Consider the following 24,161-nt stretch of genomic DNA (forward strand, 5'->3'; position numbering starts at 1 on the left):
AGCTTCTGTCAGCCCTGCCATGAGCTCCGGTGTCGCTATGGCTGCATCATGACCAGAAACGGCACCTTCTGCTTCTGTGCCGACGGCTTTGAGGTCGGCGAGGATGGGGACGAGCTGCAGAGGTAGGATTCAGCAGTGCTAGTGGGGGGCCTCCTGCCATGGAGCCCTCCCTCCTTCTCCTTCCTCTTCCCCCAACTCCAATCTCTGCCTTTGCCCTGGGTCAGACTTCCCTCAGATGAACATTCAGGAGGGGGGAGGGTATGTGTGGGCCATCTGTCTGCAGGCGGAGCTCCATGTACACAACAGTACATGTGCATGGACAAGAGAAAAAGTTCTTTTTGTGACATGGCATAAAATAGCTTGACTGTGCCGGAGGAAGGTTTAACAAAGCTGCAGAGCTTTCTGATTTAATCATGAAGACATGTGAGGGGGCTACTTATAGGTACAGCTCCAAAAAGTGGAGTTGGTTATAATAGTAATTATGCCTGAGGTGCTGGAGTGAGGCCACATTAAGTATACTTTATGTATTTGGGTCATGTTTGAGCACACCTAATTCATTACAAATGACTCTCTTCTTTTTTCCATAAGATCATGATGAATGTACCACGTACGGCGCATGCAGCCAAATCTGCTCCAACACCTATGGGTCATACAGATGCAGCTGCACAGAAGGATTCATCCTGCAGCCTGACAAGATATCTTGCAAAGCCAAACAAGGTGAATGTCACAGTTTGCATTGAAATACACCTTAATGTGCATATATGCATGCTTCATTTCTGTTATTAAACTGGATTTTATTCACTTCTCATCCACTCCTAACCTCCTTGGTGGGACTGAAATGGATGTGGTGCAGCACTGACCCACATCTATCACCTGCTCAGAAGTAGGTAGACATGGTCAGGCTGGGATAATGATTAAATTAATGAGCACGAGGGACGCGGGAGCAGTCTAGAGAATTTCATGCAGCGACAATGACCAGCGTTGCCCTGATTAATATTAATGCCAGATGCTTTCTGTTCCACCATTAAGAAGCAAAAAAAGCTTAAACCCTGTGCAGTGCGCACATATATGTATATATATATATATATATATGTTTGCATGACTGGATGGACTGAATCATAAATTGAAATGTATTTATTTATAAAGGCTGTGTTTGTCATCATTGCTTATATGGGATGGAAACAGCCAGCGGCACAGTACACCTAGCAGGGGAGAGGACTACTGCTGCAGCTTTTAATCAATGTGACTTGTGTCCTACCAGGAATAAACTGAATATGATTACCCATAAGCTTAACTGAACCCAATGCTCACACACATTAATATTAATTTAGCAGGGAGCGATGGTGTTACGGTGATAACTACAGGGTTACCGTTAGTTGTTTAAGCTCATGAATATAAATCTTAGACGGAGCTCTCTGTGGTCAGACGATGAAAAACAGCGGGGAATGAAAATATGTTTGGTTGAAGTTAAAACTCTGAAGTGCATTTTTCATGGAATTAATCTTGATTAAATCCACTCTCGTTTGTGTCAGACCAAAGTGAAAGCTATAACACTTTCCCTTTATTAATGCAATGCTGTGACAGGTTGATGGTTAACATGTCTACTTCTAATGCTCATTTACGTGTACAGATTTTTTTACTTTTAGGATACAAATCTGTTGAAATCTTTATTTTAATCTAATACAAACTTCATGCATGTAAGTTTGGCTCATTGTTTATTAGTTCTCGAAAAACAATGGTTCTGCATGTTGATTACAGGCACTAATTCTAAAGTTATATTTACAAAAAAAAACAATAAAGAAGAAATAAATGTACTACTTAGTTGAGTCATGTTTATATAAAATAAATTCCTGTGGGTATTTTATTTATAATTAAAGTATTTTGTAGAATAGCCACCATTATCTTCATTACTGGCTGCCGTCATTAGCTACTTGGTATATGTTTGAAAAATGACCATGACCTAATGAACAGAGGTGGCGTTAGTGTTGATGGGACTTGTGTGAAGTTTCTTTTACTGACATCGTTGGATGATAACAATCCACCTCGAGCCACTAAAATCGAAATGTTTTCTGTGTCTCTGTCATGGCCAGATCCTGGTGACAGCCTGCCAAAGCTTCTCATGGGCGGTTCAGACCGTATAGTCATCTCCCATCTAAATGGAACAGGCCTTCAGCCCCTCAGGTCTCTGAGTGCAAATGGAACACTGGCATTGGATTTCCAGCACAGCCAGGACCGTGTCTGCTGGGTTTTGTCCACAGAGTCCTCAGGGCAACTTCACTGTGCAGAAATGAGGAACCTGCGTGGATTCACACGGGAGCGGGAAATAAGAACACAACACAATTTACAAAGTATGTTATCAGCTGCTTGTGCAAGTATAAACTCTTTTTCCTTTGCTTGTTTTTTTTTAAACATTGCTCTGACGTATTCTCTCTGAGATGCACCCAGATGTCACACAGCTCATTAATGGTGTTCTAGAAGGCCAGTTAACCTCAGTGGCTTTGTTAGCTCACCTTTCCCCGACAACTGTCCTTCACACGCACGCTCCACCGACTTCGGCAGTTTTCATTTCCTATATATATTTCATCTGGCCCGATTCTACACAATTCACACTCTATATTAATTATTATAATGCTTTTGTTGGTTTTCTTTAGATTTTGTATGAACATACACAAGTATGATTAGCACAATCCAAAATTTAACATTATAGCAACAAATAATCTATTCTTTTATGTTACTGCTTGTATGTTGCAAATGGCCATCTATATATCTATCTATCTATCTATTTATCTATGTATCTATCCATCTCGAATGCAAGTCACTGGTTGTGCGCTTTTATCTGCCTCCAACACAGTGGTATGGAGGCTCAAATTACAGCATGTTCAGCATGAATTCTTATACTACTGAGCCAACATTGCAATTCATGAAATACATTTTACTAAAGAGATAAGACGAAACTAAAAATATATCCTGGGAGTAATAGCATAATTTGGCATAGATTTGTGTAAATAAGTCACCACATCTTTGGGTGGATCGGCAAAAGAAACAGAAACAGAAACAGCAGATCCAGAGGTAATAACATCGTTCTGCCCCTAGAAAAAAAGTAACAAAAATCTGCCAGTTGGCTTTTTTCAACGTGTATTTGTGTGAGCTTTCACCATTCTGTCTCAAATGAGACTTGACAGAAACGTTATCTTTTCTTCCCTGCCTCCATCCTGAGCTTCAGATTCAGCACGACCAATTGTGCAATTTCACTTTTGTGACATTTTTATTTCATTTCTCCTTTGCATTGAGTGTCATTTCTTGACGTCACTTACTGCTTTCAGAAGATTTCATAATGATTGATTTGCATTCAATTACTTTTACTACAAATTACTACAAAATCAGGGCCTGTGCCTATTATCTGATATATGAGAGTTGATGTAACATCTCAGTTTACACCTCAAACAGTTGTGCAACTATCATTGTGCAATAGACTATAGACAAGTCAAATCACCTGTTGCTTCCAGTGACATCACTATTCCCAGACTCATTTACAGCCAGCATTTACACTTCCGTGTTCCAGTGTTTTGACTATATCTGATTTTTTACCTATTAACTTATTGACATTAATATGTATTACAGTTTAAACATACGAATGAAACAGATCTAAGCATCAAACAGAACATTTTTGAGTGTTTTCTTTGATACATTCATAACAAGTGTGTTTTAAAATCACTGTAAACATAGACTAAAAACACACATCCTGTCATCTACATGCATCTCGGTTCAACTGAGGACTTTATGTGTGGTCAAATTATAGTATTTATTTTAATGTTTTTATTGCAGATGCTGAACACATGGCGATTGATTGGCTGACTGGAAACTTTTATTTTCTTGACCGGGTCAACGACAAGATATTTGTCTGTGACCAAAGTGGGAACACTTGTGTTTACTATCATACAACTGGACCTGCAGAATCCTAAAGGAATAGCTCTGGATCCTCTCATGGGGTGAGTTTTCGGCATCCTCTGTCATACAGTCCTTAATCATTGTTAAGGACACAAATCACAAAAAGAATGAAAAAACAGTATGTGTAATAAGAACTGGCTTGTGAACAAGATTGTGAGTGAGTTAAAGTGAGGTATTTTGAATTCTTCCCTGTCCTTTGATCCTGTTCATTTTTGAGCTGTGTAGTTTGGTTGTATTCTATTCTATTTGTATTAACGAACATCGTAATTGTTGCCATGAACTTTACAGTAGCGTAATACAACACCCTCTGTCCACAGACCCTTAGCCATGGGGAGGAAAAACTGTCAAAACAGGGGAGAGGGGGACTCTCCCTAGGACGGACAGACTAGCAATAGTTGCATGTGCAGAAAATGTGGTACTGAAGAAACGAGAGTCAGCTTCTAGAAGCTGCAAGAGAAGCCCAATGGTGCGTGTCGGTGCAGGCTCGTCCAATGAGCCAGGACAGCAGGGTAAACCTGAGAGATGTAAGACAGCACATCTGCTGTCCAGCAGGACACGACAGCAGGAGGAACTCCAGGGAGGCATAATAATCTGGTGGATTGCCGTAGATGCTGTGTCTGTCTTGATGTTTATTTGGATTGACTGATTTCACCTTCCATCCTTCCAAAAAGCAACTGTGACATTATTGTCACTGGTTGTCTTCATGTCACTCACAGTCATAAAGTATTTAAAATGATGATGATTGACAGTCACACACTGACTGAAATGTAGAGATGTGATTTCCCAACATGTGGCACGTTTTGTAAACTGCTACAGGTGAACATATCAAAATGCTTTAAGTAGAGTATATATGCAAATACAGGAACTTTATATTATGAGCACATTTTCTCCACCAGAATAATGAAGCTGTCAATGCGACACCTATTCTGACTCTAGGAATCATGAAACATCTAATAGTAATGATAGGTGAGAGAAGGAGAGTGGCTAATTAGCACAAAAGTCAAAGTGGCTCTATTGTCATTCACCATACAAATTCACAGTGGACAAATGGTGGCCATTCCAAATGGTCTCAATTTCCCCCTGTTGAGCCTGCCTGATGCTTTGCTGTGTATTTTAGTTTGAGGTCTTCACTGATGTGGGTACCAAGGAGTTTGAAGGTTTTCACCCTCTCCACCCCCTGTTCCACTGTTGATGAGTGGTGTAAGTACTGTGAAGAGACTTACTTGCCCTGATAGGGGCATACGCTATTGCTGAGCCCTTGTTGTACAGGACTTGATGCTACAGCACCTTCTGCCTAATGGCAGAGGGACAAACAGGCTATGTGATGGCAGAGTCTCTGCATAAACAGCATGTCTGGAATATGTGATGGAGGGTAGGGAGGTTGATCCAACCTATGAGCATGTTGGCTCTCCTCAGTCTCTGCAGGAAGTACAGACAATATCATTAGGAACGGGAATTTAGTGCTTTGGACTCTCTCTGCCTCAGACCCACTGATGAACAGGGGAGGTGATAAGCCTTTTTATTCCTGAAGTCAACAATAATCTGCTTGTTTTTTTTCCAAGTTGGGGGAGAGATTTCACAGCAGACTTCACAGCAGTGGTCTCTCGTGCAGGAAATCCAGGATCCAGGATCCAGGATCCAGGATTGGGATGTGGAGGTCCAGCATAGAGAGCTTCTTCACCAACTGTTGGGGGGATATTGTGTCGAATGCTAAGCTGAAGTCATGAACGGCATTCTGACATTTATGTCCTTACATTCAAAGGGTGTGAGGGCAGAGTGTAATGTATGGGAGATGGCATCGTCCAGAAAGTGGTTTTGACGATATGCAATCTGAAGAGTGTCTGTTGAAGTGGGAATGGATGTCTTGAATAGTCGCTTAAAGCACTTCCTCATGAAATCCGTTCAATGGGACGATGGTCTTTGAGACATTTCACTGCAGACACAGTGAAATCACAGGACGGACTGTGCTCTGTTTGAAGCTCGCAGGTATCACAGCTTGGCTCAAGGAGATGTAAATGTCGCAGAGCAACTTCTCTTCTGGGCTGGGGTGTGGACTTACATGCCTGTGTGTCGTTTTGAGTTTCAAACTGCACCTGTGATGAAGCTTTGTAGAATGTGAGGGGCCTGGATACTCTGCCACTTGAGCCTGCGGTCTTTAGTATTACAGCGGTGGTTGTGAATCTTCTGGTGAATCTTCTGGTTTAGACTCCAACTAACTAGACTTGTTAGTTGGAGTCTAAAATAGTCCAGTTTCTTCTCCAGGGATTGCACATTATCCAGGAGAAAAGGTAGAATCCCTGCCTGGTTTAGTTTAGCAGCTAGCTTACAGTGGACCCCTGCTTACGTGCCTGGCTTCAGGGTTCTCTCTCAGCGCTTTCAGCATCTCTGGTCATGGGCAGATGTTCCATTCAGTGTCGTGGTGGTCTCCTGCTCACGCAGAATCTCCAGTTTTCAGTTAATGGTGCTGGTATTTGTATTTGTACACAATGTCTGTGTTTGGAGCCCAAAACACCAAAACACCAAAACACCGTGATAGAGCAGACGACCCATACTGTAAACAGCCTGTTGTGTATTCCAGTCTTAGCAGAAAGAATTAACGCAAAAATTAACGATAACACCCCTGTTCCACACTCAGCCATAGGTAATGCAGATGAAATAATGACCATTTAAAAGCATCTGTAACAAAGAACTGATGCTGTGTTCAAGTATTATCCTGAAAAGTACCTAATATATATTTTTCATATCTTAAACCTGAAGGTAGACGTGAGTGATTAGATTGTTTAATAAAACATCTAACCTATAGCTTATTGATGTGGTGTTACATTACGAGTTCTGTTCTGGTGAAAATTAATACTCAGTCTTTGAGTGACACATGTGAAGCAGGTAGTTATTTGCTGTGTGTGAATATAGAGAATATTGAGAATAAACTGCATTGTGCAGATTAAAACGTGTTTCGCTGGCGGCTGCATCTCTTAATTAATTGCCCGCAATTATTAATGAACATTTTTATTGTTTATTAGAGTCAAAAATGTTATTTACAACATCCATTCTCAAACCTGGAACCCAAACCATTCCTGTGCAGTGCTAAAAAAAGACATTTTAGTAATGAAATTAAATATTTAATTTGTGGATGCATTGTCAACTAATGACCAAAAATGCTAATAGTCGAGTAAGAACATTCTTAGTCGGGGCAGCCCTTCTTGAAGTGGCAGTTGGACTCACCAGTATCCTTCCACTGTGTCGCGTCTTCCCCAGGTCCCCAGATTGTGGGCCGAGCTTGACCAAGTTGTCTAGGTTCCGCCAGAACGGCAGAGGGAGGGCAAATTGGTCATCCATGTTTTGAATAACTCTTGAGGATGCGAAGGTGGGGAGGGCTACTGATGGGCCAGGTCGCTCTCTCCCCCTCTCTCCCTCATGCGGTTATGCGGTTAACCGAATGGCTAAACAACGGAGGTGTTCAAGGCTAACAGGGCTCATCTTGTCTCTTCATTTCTTCACTTATATCCAATAAAAATACACTATGGTGAACTGCCTCATTCAAGTCACTCTCTGCTTCATAAGATTTTGAAAAAAAAAAATCAATACCGTGATTCGGCAACAGTGTAACAGTGTGAGCCCTGGCATAGGGCCCAAGCCAAGAAACCGCTTTTGTTACCCTGTACAAGGTGATCTTCCTCATTTCAGCAATAATAAGTCATGTGCATATGTCTAAAATATGGGACTGACTCTCCCATAAAGCAGCTCATTGCCCATTGAGTCACTATGTAAAAAACCTTGGACGCATCTGGAGCATAGATGGATGGCTGCTGACTACCAGGGCACAATGGAGTAGAAAACAGCCGAACCTAGATCTCTACATAAATGCATTTGGTCTTGGAATAAATGGTTCCCGTGAGACAGGAGTGGCCAAAGCAGCAGGAAGGGGGTTCTGGAGATGAAGAGGTCAGGGCAGAGACTGTGGAGTTAGAGGAAACACACTGCCGGTCATTTCATCCGTTCGGTGACCGAATTGTTTTACAACGGAAGTGATACTGGGAAGCACTTGTAGTGATAGCATGATTATTAAAATGGGCAACATAAGGGATTCCATAGATTCAGTGGATTGTGTTTCAGACTTTGACATCCTTCCTACATTTCTGCTCTGTTCAATAGAATATCAGTTTATATTCAGACGTTTTGTGCAATGCATGTTGTAATAGTATGGTTTATATATATTTGGTTATTCATACCATATTCACTCAAAGACAACTGTAAAAAACAAGTCTAAATAAAATACTATACATCTATTATAGCTTGGACATTGTAACAGTGTTGTTTCAGTTTCTGTTTGACGTTCAGACACATTTAGTTTCTACTGCTATTTCACCAGGGGTCTTGATTTACAGAATCCAACATGGACCTCATTGTAGCTGCAGAAACCACAAATACAGCATCAGCACCCTCCTAATCCAAGGAAGCTATCATTTGTATGCCACGTGGAGGCTCACCTGTGTGGGTAGGCTCGTTCCTTGCTGATGCTGCCACTTTTTTTCTCTGCTTGGGTTCAAAGGGCAACCCGTCTCTCCGCTGACGTGACTTGGGGAGATTAAGTCAGCTGGCTGCTCCCTCTCTAGGTGTTGTTGATTACCACCGGAAGCTGCAGGACCTCTGTCCACATGTGCCACAGCTGGAAAGCAAAGCATCAAGAAAACAGTACACAGCGGTGTCCATCTCACGTTATCATCCACCCTTTTTAGCATTTCATTTCACTCTGACGCAGGTTCTCTGTCATACTTCCTTAATATCCCCAAATATACCACAGAAGAATTGCTGTTGTTATTTCCTGTCAGGATATTACGTACCACTGTATTACAGAGGCAACTACTGTACATTATAGAATGCATTAGTCTGACATTTATGGCATAAATTTGTGCATTTTTTTCAACGTATGTTAGTTTTCACTTCCAACGTTCCATGTTTGGCCTTGCATGAAGGTATTGTTGTGAGAGGACAGTAGAGAGATGTTAAAAATTGAAGGTGGAGAGCTGGAAAAAACAAGCTTCCAGGCAGCTCTCTTTGTTTGTGATCATATTAAGGGGAACTGGAAAGCATGTTCAAAGATGTCACTTAATTCGTTCCTGAGAGAATTGCTCACTGTGAGCACAAATGCTTCTTTTAGGCCCATACAGCATTCTCACTTCCATCCCCCGACAGCTGCATTGTGCATCGGAGACTCATTCCAGGGGAGTTCTGAAGCTCAAAAAATATTGCATTTCTACAGCACCTTCTTTTTCCAAAAATATATACCAAGTTGTGATGCTGAATGTTGAAACTACAACTATTACTCCTTTCCTGGGCAGGGAGGGGAAAACTAACCTTGGTGTGGTTGTGTTGTACAGGTAAAAGTAAATCAAATGGTGCTATTATTACCCTTATTATGTATTTGGTAATCATTGCTCACCCCAGTATAAGCCCCACTTGCGTGCCCCCGACTGACCATTGGGAGGGTGGGACAGTTGCCCTGCCTGGTCAAAACACATAAACCATGGTGCACTACAGTGCTGCAGCTGATTGGCGATTGACCTGTCTGGCAATGGCACCCGCCCGCATATAAAACAAAGATGAGGATGTTCCTGTTGCATCATGGCGTTTATTGTAAGTTTTCAGGTTATCAAATTGTCAAATACAACTCTTCTAGTTATATTACACACATTTCTCAACAATTCTAAAAAACAATAAGCTCCAGGTGATTATTCTTGCTGAATACCGACACGTTCGCTTTCATTCTTTGAACAAAATCCACCGGCCAATAATTGAGGAATCCAAAATATCCTCGGGACATGGAAAGTACGTCCCTACTTGACTAGAAAAAATGGACTAAAACTATGACACAAATAGCGTCATATGAACAGATGCTGGGGAGAGTTAATAATGACGGGGGAGAAGAGAAGGGGCCATGGGGACCGTTTCTTTACTACAGACTGGTGAGAACAACAGGACGTGAGTTGAGAATGAGGAGATAGTACAGCTGTGACCAAATATTGTGTTAATTACTCTGTACCATATGTATATGTAGGTACCATATACCAGGGATCACTATAACCTCACACAAAGGAACTCAAAATGTCAAATAAAAAGAAATCAAAACTTTTAAAAAATAATTGCTGTCAGTGTCATCTACTGGTCTTCCTCTTGTTTTCCTTTTTTGTCTGATCTGCATCAAGCTTTGATGTCAAATCATTTATTTATTTATCTGTGCCACAGCGAAACCTCAGGGGACCCAGGCTTCGCTCGTTCACCGTCATTCACTTATGGCAGACAGGCTGGTTGGCATATGATTGTTGGTGACCAGCTTGAAGAGGAGCTGCCAAGTTGTTGTGGTGGCTGCTTATGGATCAATGGTCAATAAATGACCCTTATTACTGTCAGCTTATCACCAAACTACTGAAAACAAGAGTGAATACCCACAGGAGAATACCGAAGGGTGCTTTGGCACAATTACAATTATAAACTGTATAGGACTGTTCTTTCCGCATAATCCACTCATCTGCTGTTTTCTTTTCAAGTGATAGTGGTTGTCTGAAGGTAATAGCTCTGAGAATCAACTATAGGCTGGAGCAATGCCTGCATACTAACCCTTTGTTATTATTATTTTAAAATTGACCCTCATCACAATCATTTCATTAAACCTCTAACTTTTGTACACTTAGGGGATTTAATTTAGTATTGGGTGTTTGCAGAGACCTTTTTATATTTTCAGTGGGCCCCAATTTAAGAGTGATGTGACCAGAATTCTGTGTTGTTTTGTTACTTTCTAATTTCCTCTGCAGAGACAAGTGAGCCTGGAGGAGCTCCGATGACGTATCCACTATTTTATGCATCCTAATTGGCCCCACTCTCTGCTCTGACAACTGTAATCGGAGAAAATTAGTATTATTCTTTTAAATTGTTTAATCAAACATTTCACTGTGGAATTCTGACTGTGACTTCAGGAATATTTAATAGACGGCCACAATAGCAACAGTACATGTCAACACCGCTTCTGTTCCTTAATCCTGTTTAAAGTCAATGGAAACAAACAGCATTTCATTATTTAGACTTTATCCCTCTGCAGGATGATGTTCTTCACTGATTATGGGCACGTGGCCAAAGTGGAGCGCTGCAACATGGATGGCACCAACAGGACCCGGCTGGTGGATTCTAAAATTGAGCAGCCCACAGCTGTGGCCCTGGATCTGGTCAAGAAGCTGGTGTACTGGGCAGATGCCTACCTGGATTACATTGATGTTGTGGATTACCAAGGCAGGAACAGGCACACTGTCATCCATGGGAGCCATGTGAGTGTAACGCTTCATTTTATGCCCGTGACAATCAATCTGTGCATATGATGATTTTTTTAAGCAGCACTCTCCTTTGATTGAGTGACAACATTAGTAAACTTGATCAGGATGTCAATTATGAGAAAATCCAGTGTACTTTTGTAACGTGTATCCTAACGACCTCGATGATGTATCAGCAATGACAATATCTTTTCGTACACATATATTGTTAACTACCATTAATGTGTACTTATAGTATGTTGGAGCTGTAAATATAGTAATCAAAGCAGGAATCAGAAGAAAACAAAATCTGAAATAGGTTTGTTTAATGGTTCTTGGGTAAAACTGACAGAGGCCTGTACTGTTTATCAGTATTTTATTTTTATTTGTTGTTTGTTACAGCCTGGCTCCTTTAATTACAGATTGTATCTGTCTTTTATAAAAAATTAAAATTAATATTCATTCATTCATGTTTGGATATACTGGATGTTAATTCAGCAAATTTTATGACACCATTCATCATTCAACATTTTAACTAGACGCTCAGACTGAAATCAGTGCTTTTCTGATGGGTTTGGAAGTAACTTTCAATTCTTTATGCAGCACATTGGTACCCAAACACAATGTGATAATTTTTCCCCACTTCTTCAAGAGAAATATTAATCCAGAAAGTAGAATGACTTACAGTTAAAGAGAATGCAGTAGGAGTCGGATGACCACTCCTGTACAAAGAAGTGTAATTTAATTCATATACTCTGACATGTGTTTCTTGGTGTCCCTGATGTTGTGCTGTGGTCCAGTGAGCTTAAGTGTACTTCCTATAAAAGCAGCTCATTCAGCCCATGTTGCTTTTTGTGGGTGTCAGCCTGTTTTATGTTGCATGGAGGCGATGGTGTCAGGGCACTTGCCCCTGAAGAAGTCCAGGTTTCATCTGCAGTGCCAAATGTGCAGACAACCTCTCTTCCATAGCTTGTTTTTTTTGAGAAAGTCCCATCATGAATTTCTGTTGGTATTCCTTCTCTTCTCTTTCATCCCTCTTTGATTTACTTATTTCTGGGTTCATGCCTTTCTTTTCTAGGTGACAAGCATCTATGCATTAGCTGTGTTTGAAGACTACCTCTATGCCACCCACTTATACCCTTCCAGAGGGAGTCCCACTGTGGAGCTGCTGCAGATCCACAGGTTCAACATCACAGCAGGGGAGCAGGATACTAGTCAGTCTGGGAAATACTAGAGGAGTCCTGTGTTTACCACAAACTCACTCAGCCGAAAGGTAAAATGAATTTTATTTTGAAATATGCACGTCATCACAATACAATATTGTAGTGATATGGTTGGATGACGATACAATTTTTGCCGATATCACTACAATTTTGATTTGATTCAATTTGATTCAGGAGCCTGCGATCGATATGAGGCGATATCATCTGCCCATCTAACACTCCCAAAAACAACCAGAATTTGATTGGCCTTTTTATTTAAGATACTTCCAGGTATTTCAATTAAAAACAGTATTCTTCTGTAACAAAAAAAAATAGGTCTTTTGTCATGAAAGTCTCACATTTCTCACATTCTCTCACTTGTGCACTTTTTATAGCAAGAGTTGTTACGTTTTAGCGGAAAGAAACCGCTCAAAGGTGGTGTGGAGGCTCCTGTCACAGTAACACGGGAGCTAGCCTTAGCATGAGGGTCAATGCTGTGTTTCTTCTTGAGGTTCTCAGCCAACTCTGTCGTTCACTCCCATTGTTTGCATACGGCATGTTCTGTCTGAATCCCAAATATTTCCAAACCGCCGACTTTTTCCAGAGAAGAGAGCTAGCTGATCTGTGAATTTCTCTCGAGAGATAAAATAAAGTATCGCTCTATCTGTCTGATTTCCTCTTTGTCTTTTTCCACACTGCTCACTATGACCCATGACATGCCCAGGTGGTGCGCTTACACGGAAATGGTGACACAGACGTGCTCTGTGAATTTCAAAATCAAGGTGTATCTTTAAGAGGACGATATAGATCAAAGTGTTGTGTGAATGTAATTTGATCGCTAATCAATGAATCAATGTATCTTTACCCCCCGAGTCATTTATTTATTTCCATTTTTGACCCAGTACAAAAAGAAATTGCTTAATTGGTTCTGTCCTTTCTTTAATCCACAGTCAGGACTTATGCCTGTGAGATGGATTCGTATGGGAGATTGGGTGGATGCTCCCATATCTGCCTTCTGAGTGGCAGCTATAAATCCAGAACATGCCAGTGTCGTACTGGCTACAACCTGGGCCCTGATGGACAGTCCTGCAAAAGTCAGTGTTTGTTTTGTTTTGTTTTTATTCAAATGAACTGTCATGTTACTGAGCAACTGTTGCTACCCAAGTTTCTTCCCCTGAATGGTTAAGAATGTGGAAGAAACCTGAAAAAGAAGCAGTGGATGTACTGCAATTCTGATCATGCTGGTATCATCATAAAGGTCATATATCATTTTGCAGCCACAGGTGTGCCACAAATGTCAGCCCCAGACTGGCCGTGATAAAGATGCTCTGATGCACACAGGCCGTGGAAGTGATGGTCTGCTATCGACCTGTGGCAAACCTGATTGATTGTCACCATAATGAGGTTTTAACTTTGACTATTGGATCTCCTGATCAATCCCTAAACATTATACAGTTGACAATAAAAGCACAATCAGAGAGTCCACAGCACTGAGATCAGGGTAACAAAGTATCAGGAGGCTTGGCATGACACTTTTGATTTATTCCCCCCCTCACAGACGTTTTGATGACACAAGCTGTCTTTCCCGTGCTTCCCCCTTCCCTCAACATAATGAGATTCAGTGCTAAATGGTAGTGCTTCTTCATACAGCAGACATGCTGGGGTTTGATATCTGGGTCTCTTGCAATCCTTAATTGTCTCCTGGGTAGTTGGTGTCTCCCTCACAAAATGATGAATTGAACTGAGGCATGTGTGGTCCTCACCGCCCCCAGCATCGTAGTCTCTTGAGTCAGTGCTGAGAGCCGGAGGTCTGCCTTTCTCTCTGGAAACCCTCCTTCATTCCTCCTCTTGCCTCTCCTGAGGATCCCAAAGGGTTAGAGAACGTACAGATCCCTCAGCGGCTGGCAGGCCGCTGAGGAGCTGCCTCAGCTTTCTAGGCTTCTGTTTGTCTTTCTACCAAGGCACCGTGTTTTTTTTAGATCAAAGATGGTATTCACAGCCAAGGTAAGTATTTGCCATTGTGTGTTTGCTCCAGCATTTTCCCTTCGCCTACCTTCAAGGCAGTATTTCAGTAAAAGCATGATTGAGAGGGGAGAGGATAGTCATTGGCACTGATTACTGGCTCCATTAAGGTGAATGGATGGTCCTGGCTTCGGCTCGTGTATGAGAACAATGTGCCTGGTAAGAGGGTTTAATGCTGGGATCAGCATTGATAAAGTACACCAATTAATTGACAACACCAGTAAAAGGGTCCGTCTGCTCTTTCCTTTTTAGAGCCCAAAAACGACCTCTTCCTGTTCTATGGTAAAGGCCGCCCCGGGGTCATCAGAGGCATGGACATGAATATCAAGTCGAGTGATGAACACATGGTGCCAGTTGAGGACCTGGTCAACCCTCGAGCAATTGACTTCCATGCAGAATTAGGACACATCTACTTTGCTGACACCACCAGTTTTCTAATAGGGCGGCAAAATATAGATGGGAGCAACCGAGAAACAATCCTCAATGAGGGTGAGTTAAATTAAATGTTGCTGGGGTTTTTTTTGTTTTTTTTAAGTAGAGATTTCCTGAGAATCGATGGCGCTGGCTGTAGGCAATATCTTATATTAGTGGCTGTATCCTCACAATAATTGAAAACCATTTCACACATTCTCAAACCTTTGGAAAGCCAAAATGACATCACAGATGTTCAACACTTCAGTGCATAAAAACACAATTACAACAAAAGAAAGTTAGGATTTTTTTTCACACAATTTTATCAGAAGCAACTTTATTTTTCAGTCTACCTCTTTGTAGAATAATATAAAGCTGCAGTGCTGAATAAACGTTCCTCCTCAATCACAGATGACATCCCAGGTATTCACATTCAGCTGATTTTTTTGATCCCGTTGTAGAACTGGACAACGTTGAAGGAATCTCAGTGGACTGGATTGGAAATAACTTGTACTGGACCAACGATGGCTACAGGAAGACGATCAGTGTCGCCAGGTTGGAGAGTGCATCCCAAACAAGGAAAACTCTGTTGGAGGGAAACATGTCACACCCCCGCGCCATCGTGGTCGACCCTCTTAACAGGTCAGGAAAAAAAAAGTTTAAATATTTAAATTTTTATTTAAGTTTTTCAATCCCTCTTTGATTTTGTTAATGAATAATACAAATTATATAAATGTAAATATGTATTGTAAATATCATATTTATGACATGTGAAATTGCTTAAAGGCTCCAAACATCATTTATGCATGAGTGTGGGCGATTCATTGGCCGGTTCATGACCAATAATACAGATTATGATCTATTGAAGACACTGTACATATATAAGTTCTTGGCAGATGAGGGCACAACAGGATGGATTTGTGCTCCTTTTCTACTAATATTCTCCACAGGTTCTGGTACAACTTAAAGGTGAACTGTGTAAAAATACAATCTAGTGTGGTCGCATTGGAATTGCAACACAAAAAAGAAAATACAGCAGCCAGGTTGTCAACTGCGTCAAGCGATCAGTCGGCACCATCCGTCAAGTTGTGAATCTTACAGGATAACTACAAATTTCAACTAATCAGTACATTCTAAAACAGTATTTAACATTCTCTCTGCTATCCATGATCAATCAGAGACAGATCTATCACAGACACCATCACTAGTCTGATATTAGTCATTCTGTTCATCCTGCTGAGGATTCTGTCTGATTTGTGTGATGATTTAACAAACATCCGACAGAACTTCACAGTATGTTCATGCTCGTCTATGAGACCTGAGTGAATACAAATAGATAGAATATATAGACACTGACCACAGTGGTGAAAGTGAACCGTCAACACTGGACAGGACAGGAGGACTGAACCACCTCCGGTTCCTCCGTTTACTGGGTGTGGAGGTGGATGGTTGACGACCAGTAACGTCATATCTAGGGTCAACGTCATAGAATGAAAACAAGTAACGTGGTTGAAGAGGGATTTGAACGACGAGTAACGTTAGCTAAGTTAGCTAGTGAGTTAGCTTCTTACCGATGGAGGAGAAAAGTCACCGTGTGTGTTTTGATGCCAAGGAAATCCTTTCTAGGAGTCCATCTAGCATCTGCTTGTCCAATATTGACTCTTGTTTCTGTTCTTCTCCGGTCATTCTACCTCTGTGATTTATAACTCCGGGGCTGTGAAGCTGCTGCTGAAGGAGTTACAGACTCTGCCTTCTGTGCCAAGCACAGAGAATGTATATGTCAACTGACAATGCACCAATCACTGTTGGTTTGTACGTGTAAACATAAACACATTGTTGAACCCATCAAAATATATGAAATAATTCACATTACATTCGATGTTTTTTACACTTTCATTCTGTACCCCTCTAAACGCACTGTGGACATATTTTTACTTTTTTTTTTTTAAATATAGCTTTTAATAAACATAGTACATAGTTAACCTTTAAGTCATTTTTTCCATATGGGCACCTGGTACCTGCAGTGAGTTTAGCCAATATTAAAATGGGTCGTCTATAGATTACCGGCCACTGATTGGTCACAGAGAGAGGGAGGTTCCAGTCACTATAGTCAACACAAAAATCTTCCAGCATGTTTACTGGCATGTCATAATGTCATGAGTTTTTTGATTGGGTAAGCACTAAGTAGGAGACACATAGCCTACATTATCAGTTGATGCCCTATAACCAACTAGTAAACTGCAGTGGAGGTCCGAATGAATCATTACTACCAAAAACAATGACTTGCTTCACTTGTCATGTTGTCAGCACCATTGATTACTCCGTGATTCATGTCATTCTCAAATCATCAGTGGGAAACAATGTACACAAACAGCAAAAAAGGCGACTGGTCTGGCACAGCCACACAGCCATTTCTTCCTCTCATGCCGTGCTCGCTGACATCCCCTCGAGACTCTTCCCTTCTGTGTCTGCAGGTCGTTGAGCGGCGGCACCGGACGTCCTTTGGCCAACAATTCCTTCTTTTCATTCCAGTCTCTGAATCCCTTTAAATCACCCATTTTGGCAGCAAACTGAATGAAAACCACTCAACTAACTTTAGTAATATAGTTATACTAACCAGGACAGGTGTCTAGTCCTCTCCTACTACAATGACAGCCCTACGATGCTTATAACCTGGTGTCTGCTTGTGGTACTGCAAGCCAGTAAGCATGCTGCCCTTGGCCTCATTATACAGCCGGTGAAGACTTGTAAATAAATAAATAAATGAATAAAACAAATAAATGAGTCATTTACACGCATTCTAATGTAGCAGGCCGACAAGCAGTGTAAAGATGCTTCCTATAGTAGGTATCAGAAACCTTCGATCAAAATCAAAGAATGCTACTGCCTATGGAAATCAAGCAAATTTTATATGAGCACTTTTTTATTACATTTCATTCCCTTTCCTCATTTTTTATTGGGTAAGCACTGCTTACCCTGCTGATATGGACAAAACATCCTTGATCTGCTTGTCAATGCTCTGTACGTTATATGGAGTGTTTAGGGTTTGGAGCTCTATTTTTGTATAACTTTGTATAACTCTGATAAGAATCCAGCCTGAATCCAGCAGCGTGTTTGATCTCTGTGAGCACTGTTAGCAAAGGTTCAGGTGAAATGGATGCAACTTCCCTACTGATTCCTTAAAGCAATTTCAGAAACCATCTTTTCTGCTCTGTTGGGTGTCTCCAGTCTGTGTGGACATGATAAAGACTCCTACAGTCAGCTTCAGTGTCTTGTGACTCGTTTGTGGGTGTATTACAATCTTCACACACATTTTACATAACAAATCATGAGATAACCAGCGTGGTGTTTTCGCTGTGGTCACCCAGACAACTATTTTTAGTCTAAAGGCAAGGGTAGTTATTATTTATCTTTCTTTTTTTCCATTGTCCAACTTGTTTTTTATTTATTTAGGGTGCTTCGCCAAGATTTTAAGAAATTCACTGCTTTGTATCAAGCCTAAGCTAAATCACGCTAGATTAGCACACATTAATATTCATTAATTAACTGAATTTCTCCCAGAGATTAATAAAGTGTCTGTCTGTCTAATTGTATTTTAAATCAAAAATCGTCATATCTGTTTTATTATATTTAGCGATACCTCTCCAGGGCATTGTCCACTGCCGGTGCCTTGGAGGGGAAGCAGCATTGAAACTATAAATATTGTTCTTCAATTCTGTCATCAGATACATAATATTTGTTATCGAGCCTTATCAGGACGTCGTTTGTTTGCTTCAGATTCTACTTTAGGTGGAATATACTGATTGATGCAGTGACTCTGATCTGCTCTGCAAACATCTAAATTTATATGTAAACATATAAATACTGTGGCAAACACTGAGCACCACTGCATGACAGTAATGGAATGGATATATCAAATACCCAATTTCAGCCCTACCCCAATATGTATCTAATTTTGTGAGCAGTCCCTGGAAGATACAGGACTCAGTCTCAAGCTCGTGGGTTCGGAAATACTATCAATGAGACTAAAGCCCAGGGGCATGAGCACAGATTGTGTTTGTTTTGAGATTTCTGGTTTACTCTGTTTATCTGTTATCCTCCAATAGACCCTGTTCTTTTTTTCACAAATTGGGTTCATATATTCAGTTTTAAGATCCAAATCAGTTTGTAATTTGTTAAAAGTTTTGACTTACTAACTTAGCTTAAAACTACCAAGGGAATCATTGTTACACAGGTTGATTGTAGCCACCAAGAAAATATGCTGAACAGCTTGAAATGGAGGATTTTTTCTCTGTTACCCCATGGAACGTTTTGATTGTTCCAAGAGACATCCAGTAAAATTCCCATAAGAACTAGATCAGTATTTTTTGGCCTAACGTTGCTAAAAGACAGACAGACAAACAGATGTGGTGGAAACGTAACACATTTTCTGAGGGAAGTATTAACCTGATACTTTCATGAAAAATGTTCTTCTTTTAATGTAACAGTAGCATAAGTGTGTGCTTGTGTGTCCATTTTATATGTTGTCGTCCATGCGGTGTGTATGTGTAGGCCAAGCTCCACTGAATAATTCATGGGGTCATAAGATGACTTCAAGACAGGGGGATTCCTCATTCTCTTTCTGATTCTGCTTCATCCTCCCTTAACCAGCCCTCCATCAGAGATGAGATACTCGGGGCCACATGGCTCAGCCAGCAACACTCAAACAGAACAAATCCCCAGAGAACAGATCAAGTCAAATCGTTGACCCAAACATGTTTCAAGTACCACAGCCCACAGTCTCAGAAACCTTTTTCCTTTCTTTTTGGGGTCGTGGATGGGGTGGGGCTAGGAGACTTGACATTGATGTGCAGTCAAGCAGCACTTTAACTTGATAAGCCTGGATGATTTCTCAGGCTGCGATGCACTCACTTTCCCTGCCGGTGGTGTCTGATTATTTGTTTTTGCAGCTCAGTGTGGAACTCTCTCGTTGGGAGGTTAAAAACTGTTTTCTGCACCAGTGGTTTTCCAGTTGTGTTCTTTATTATGTTCTCAGTATGACTCAAAGCTGCATGTGAAGGATTCAGCAGGGAAGTCAAATTTCGTCTTCCCGTTGGTGCATAAAACAGGCCCCCAGAGATCATTCTAAGATAAGCCTGCACTCACTTTTAACTGCATGTTGATGGACACTGAATAGTTGGACATTTAGTTTTGTTTTCTTCAGACATAACATAAGGATGAATGATGCCACATTTAGTCAGACTATTTCATTGCTGGACATCTTAGAGTGTGTGTGTCTGTGTCTGACAGCTGGATGTACTGGACAGACTGGGAAGAGGATGAGGTCAATGACAGCATCGGGCGGATAGAGAGGGCCTGGATGGACGGGTCCAACCGCAGCGTGTTTGTTACCTCCAACATGCTGTGGCCCAACGGCCTGACACTGGACTACAGCTCCAGCACCATGTACTGGTGTGATGCCTACTATGATCACATCGAAAAGATTCACCTCAATGGAACTGGAAGAAAGGTGAGCACTATGTTATTTAACAACTCAACGGACTCACAGCTTTCATCAGAAAATTTAACAGATCAGACTGTGCCATGATAAGTTCTGCTAATTTTCCTGATTTCAATTGATAAATAAATATAAAAAATATAATAAATAAATAATCTAGTCTTTGGTGTCATCAATTTACAGAACCTTTAGTTGGTTTGTATTTTCGTTGTTTTTTGGTGATTGTGCTGACTGGTTTGCAAGTCATGTGCAGCACCAATGCTAACCTGAAACCAGTTTGCATATTGAAGGAATTCCAATAAACATTAGAAGAAAAATAGAACTTACTTTAATCATCACAGGAATGACCGGGTTTCACAATGGAAAAATATGAAATATATGCCATATCTCCACAGCAAGTAGGTGCACCACATTAGGAACCATATGAGAGGGAGGAAGAAACGGACCACGTGACGGTGCATGTTATCAGACAGTGGTAATAAAATAAAAATGTTGGTTGGCAGTGACATGATTGAAAACCAGCCACTCCTTTATCCTCAACCACAGGGCGTAATAAACCAATGAATTATTCACAAATGATCAATCCCAGACAGTGCTGTGTGCCTCCATTTAATAAACAATTGTTGTTTTTTTCTTTGCCTGATGGCATCTTTCCATCTATATGATTGTGCAGGTTGTATACAGCGGAAAAGAGCTGAATCATCCATTTGGAATCTCTCATTATCGAAACTTCATCTTTTGGACGGAGTACATGAATGCCTCGGTCTTCCAGCTGGACTTGACCACCGGCGATGTCACTCTGCTGCGGAGTGAGAGACCACCACTATTTGGCCTGCGCGTCTATGACGCACAGAGTCAGCAAGGTTGGCTGCTTTCCCTTCATTTACTCTGCATCCTGCGCTGCTGAACCATAGCCTCCCGAACAGAAAGTGGCTGCACAATGCCAATGCAGCCCTGTTACAATGAAAACATCAACCCCAGTTTTTCAGTCGGACTAAGTGTCGTTTCTGTTCCAGTGTTTAAGTAACACTGAGAACCGTGTTAACCAATGATCAATGATTTAATTGCTTCATGCACTGTTTATGTTTAGTTTATGTGGTGAATCAGTTCATGCCACTTCACACACACTGTCAAAATTCTAAATCTTAACAAGCATATTTGTCTTATTTCTAATCAAAATGTCTAATTTACAGTTAAAATAAGACACATCACCTAAAAAAGAGACTTCTTTTTAGATAATCTTCCATACTTTCAAGATGTTGACAAGTTGTTAGTTGTTACTAAACTTTGTAGATCCACCGTGAGTTGAACTGCACATGTGTAGATGATACACTGAGGCAGAATATTGCTGCTTATTCCTTCTTATGCAATTTCAGGGTGTTAATATTGTAAACAGGACAGGACAGTTCATTAATTGTAAACATTTTCATGATGTACTTATTTGCACAGAAACAAATTTGAGTTGTTATTTGTAGGTTATTAACATATCATGTTCCTAGTCAGACCACTGAGATGAAATTGGATGAATGTGACATGAACTAACATGAGTTTGGTCTACATATTAGCGATGCGCGGACATTTCAACGCTGAGAAAGGTCCGTAGCTTCCTATCAAACATGATGGGCAGTGCTAAATCTAAATAACTTACAGAATCATTCTGTGTAATTGTCTTGGCTGTACATTACTACTCATTCATCCACATCGTCTCCGTCTTTCAAGCACACACACACACACAGAAACAATTGTGTACCAGACACATTAAAACTCAATCAGCATTCATTTGTCTCATCCGTGGTTCTTCAGTATTTACTGCTTGTATTGTTGTAACCTACATCAACTGTTTCCTGTGACCTCTGCATCACCCCCATACTTGAAATGATACCCCCCAGAATCTGCCTATAACCCTGCACATAAAACTGAATGACAGTCACGCTCAAATCACTTGAAATGACTCTGTGAATATATATCATGCTGAGGTTTGCTCACTCTACAGCAAATGATGATGGATTCATGCTGCTGGAATGCCATGAAGAGCAGATAGCCGAGGTAGTGGAGTGCATTGAACTCACTTTGCTCTGCTGTGAAAGCCAAGTAAATGGGTCACTTGCCTTATAGCCAGGCGAACGGAGGCACTATTGTGTTGAATAAAAAAAAATAATAATCATTGCATACAACTCTCACGTTATGTTACATTATTTGCATGAGGCCAATTTGTTAGCATTTTTTCCCTGCTCCTTTTTCTGAGCAGAAGAAATATAATTATATGCTGCAGACAAATGGTTGTCTGCTGTAACTCAGTCATGTTCACACTGTACAGACACACAGTGAATCACAATGGTCGATGTAACCACACATACTCATTGGCTGTCCAGTCCTCAGTATAAGTGATTGGCTTTAATGAAACCAAGAGCTTTATCTCATTGGCTCAGGCACTGCTGTCGGCTGCTGTGCTGAATGAAAGTAAGAAAGGTGTATTAACTTTTATAAATGTGGCAGTTTGTTTTTTTTCCCTTTGAAAACGTCAGCTTTCTCCATAAAACCAAAATTATCCCCTACTGAGTAGGACATAAAAATTCCAAATGTCTCTCTCCAATAATCCATTCTACACATAGTTATAGATCACAAAGCGTACTCTGGGACAGGATATTAAATTGGTATCAAAAGGATCATTCATTTTGCAGGATTTAAATGAAAACCCCCAATGGTTGCCACTGAGAAATCGACAAAACAACACAAGAAGTGTGTGGCGCTTAAGGGTGGCTTTAGATCTGTAGCTTTGAATGAGCAAGACACCTTATTCAAGATCTATTTCTGCAGGTGACAACGCGTGCCGTTTGAATTATGGGGGCTGTGGTACCCTCTGCCTTGCCATCCCAGGAGGCCGAGTGTGTGCCTGCGCTGACAACCAGGTTCTGGAGAAGAACAATGTCACCTGTGCAGGTAGGAGGACATAATGAACCAGACAGAGCGAGAAGCCCAAGATCATCTTTTCTCAGTATAATGTAATCCTGCGGGACTAAGATCAAATAATACACGTATTCATTCGCATGCACATATTTTGAGAACTCAAAAATACAGATGAGACAATCTTCCCACTCAGTTTCCACAGAAATATGAGTAGAATCCCAGTTGTTGACAGTGAGGTCACGACACCTTATTAACATGTTTTTTTTTGTAACGTAGTGATGCCAATTATGTCCTCTAAGCACACTGTAAATATCATTTCTGTGGTTGAGTTTAAGGTCTCACCAACCTCTTTCTCCAGATGTCTCCAGCAGCGGACTAGAGCCACAGCGATGTAAACGTGACGAGTTCCAGTGCACTAATTTCCGCTGCATAAGGATGGCGTGGAAGTGTGACGGAGATGACGACTGTCTGGATGGCAGTGATGAGGAGAGCCACAGATGCTGTGAGGATCTGCACCCACTTCCATTAAACTACACATACTATATATATATATATATATATATATATAATTTTTATTTTTATTGTTATTTTTTTACCATCTTATTCCATAGTATGGGAGAATGGATATCCGTCAATGCCAGGCAGATTTGTGGAGGAGCAACTGTTCAGACGCCCTCCAGATTTGATATGATCTTATTAAAATGCTAAATTTAACTGTAGTTAATTATATTGAATATTACTTATTTTTTTAAGTAATTAAATTTTTCGCTGCATTAGTTCTTTCTGAGGTGTGGGACCATATCTTAACTATGAGATAGTTGCATGAATCAAATAAAAAATAAAAATGTGACAATGATTGCGATAGGAATATAAAAT

The 24,161-nt window shown here is 40.8% G+C and overlaps 1 protein-coding gene across 1 annotated transcript; it reads left to right on the forward strand.

Moving 5' to 3' along the window:
* LOC144741666 (low-density lipoprotein receptor-related protein 1B-like) lies at positions 1-23,787 on the forward strand (the record flags this gene model as incomplete). Its single annotated transcript, XM_078624172.1, is given in 13 exon segments — positions 1-122; positions 656-717; positions 3,826-3,929; positions 3,931-3,989; positions 11,042-11,264; positions 12,325-12,460; positions 13,399-13,542; positions 14,723-14,959; positions 15,343-15,523; positions 20,171-20,390; positions 21,052-21,241; positions 23,196-23,318; positions 23,644-23,787. Coding segments are annotated over 13 exon segments (1,945 nt in total), but the record flags the coding sequence as incomplete, so codon positions are not given.
* Between the last annotated feature and the right edge of the window lie 374 nt (positions 23,788-24,161).

Source organism: Lampetra planeri, unplaced genomic scaffold (genome assembly GCF_965212315.1).
Source record: "Lampetra planeri unplaced genomic scaffold, kcLamPlan1.2.h2 scaffold_648, whole genome shotgun sequence".
Lineage (NCBI taxonomy): Eukaryota > Metazoa > Chordata > Hyperoartia > Petromyzontiformes > Petromyzontidae > Lampetra > Lampetra planeri.